The sequence below is a fragment of the Notolepis coatsorum genome (assembly GCF_963971535.1).
Source record: "Notolepis coatsorum genome assembly, chromosome: 5".
NCBI lineage: Eukaryota > Metazoa > Chordata > Actinopteri > Aulopiformes > Paralepididae > Notolepis > Notolepis coatsorum.
The window spans coordinates 46,904,359-46,905,451 of NC_140169.1; the positions used below are offsets into that span (position 1 = coordinate 46,904,359).

At 56.5% G+C, this 1,093-nt stretch overlaps 1 protein-coding gene across 1 annotated transcript in view; it reads left to right on the forward strand.

The window, feature by feature from the left end:
* Positions 1 to 369: 369 nt before the first annotated feature.
* ptchd4 (patched domain containing 4) overlaps positions 370 to 1,093 on the forward strand; it is a gene marked incomplete at its 3' end in the record, with an annotated part of 110,137 nt that continues 109,413 nt past the window's right edge. The window contains 1 exon segment of the mRNA XM_084314076.1: positions 370 to 650. Coding sequence (XP_084170202.1) covers positions 373 to 650 — 278 coding nt within the window. The 5' untranslated portion in view covers positions 370 to 372.

Below are 1,093 nucleotides of genomic sequence, written 5' to 3' on the forward strand. Positions count from 1 at the left end.
ACCAGACGAAGACGAGGAAGGAGAAGAAGAAAAAACACACAGGATCGCCTCGATATTTATACGCGACCGACCGATGCGCAATCGATATCCTGATCCGCGCGTCTGTCTCTTCTCGTTGTGAATTGCTGCAGTGCTGTGCGTCCAGGTGTTGTGTGTCTGTGCGCGTGTGTCTGTGTCCATATGTTAGTTGTATTGTGTGTGTGTGTGTGTGTGTGTCTGTGTGTAGCTGGCTCGGCTCCAGTCATGTAATTCCCGCACGGATGGAGTGAACAGCGGGACGGGAGTCACGGGAGTCCGGTCACATGTGTCTCGCCGGAGCGGCGCGGCTGGAGGAGGACGCTGGTTCTCTCTCTCCGAGGGGCGCGGAGGACGATGCTGCGGCAGGTGATCCACCGAGGGCTGAAGGCGTCCTTCTACTGGCTGGGCTTGTTCGTCAGCCGCCACCCGGTGTTCTTCCTCACGGTGCCCGCCGTGCTCACCGTGATCTTCGGCTCCACCGTGCTCAGCCGCTTCCAGAGGGAGACGGACCTGGAGGTGCTGGTGGCGCCGACGCACAGCCTGGCCAAGATCGAGCGCTCCCTCGCCAACAGCCTGTTCCCCATCGACCAGTCCAAACACAAGCTGTACTCGGACCTGCACACCCCCGGCAGGTACTGTACCCCTAACCCTAACCCCCGGCAGGTACTGTACCCCTAACCCTAACCCCCGGCAGGTACTGTACCCCTAACCCTAACCCCCGGCAGGTACTGTACCCCTCACCCTATCACCCAGCAGGTACTGTACCCCTAACCCTAACCCCCGGCAGGCAGGGGTGTAGCTCCAGATTCTGGGCCCCATGAAAGAATGTATTTGTCGGCCCCCAGTGAATGCGAGCGCGCGTAAGCGCGCAAGTGGAATTTTTTTGGCAATTTTTTTATTGATGAAAAGTAAAACGCATAATATGGTTTTTACCTATACATTCGGATCAGCAGTTCAGCACCTGCACTGTTGGTGGGTGAGCCTAGTAAAGGATGTCGCATTGCGTTCATCTTCAATGAATGGACCAATGCAATAGTCTACCAAAGCCCCCCCTCTCTCTATATATATCTCACAC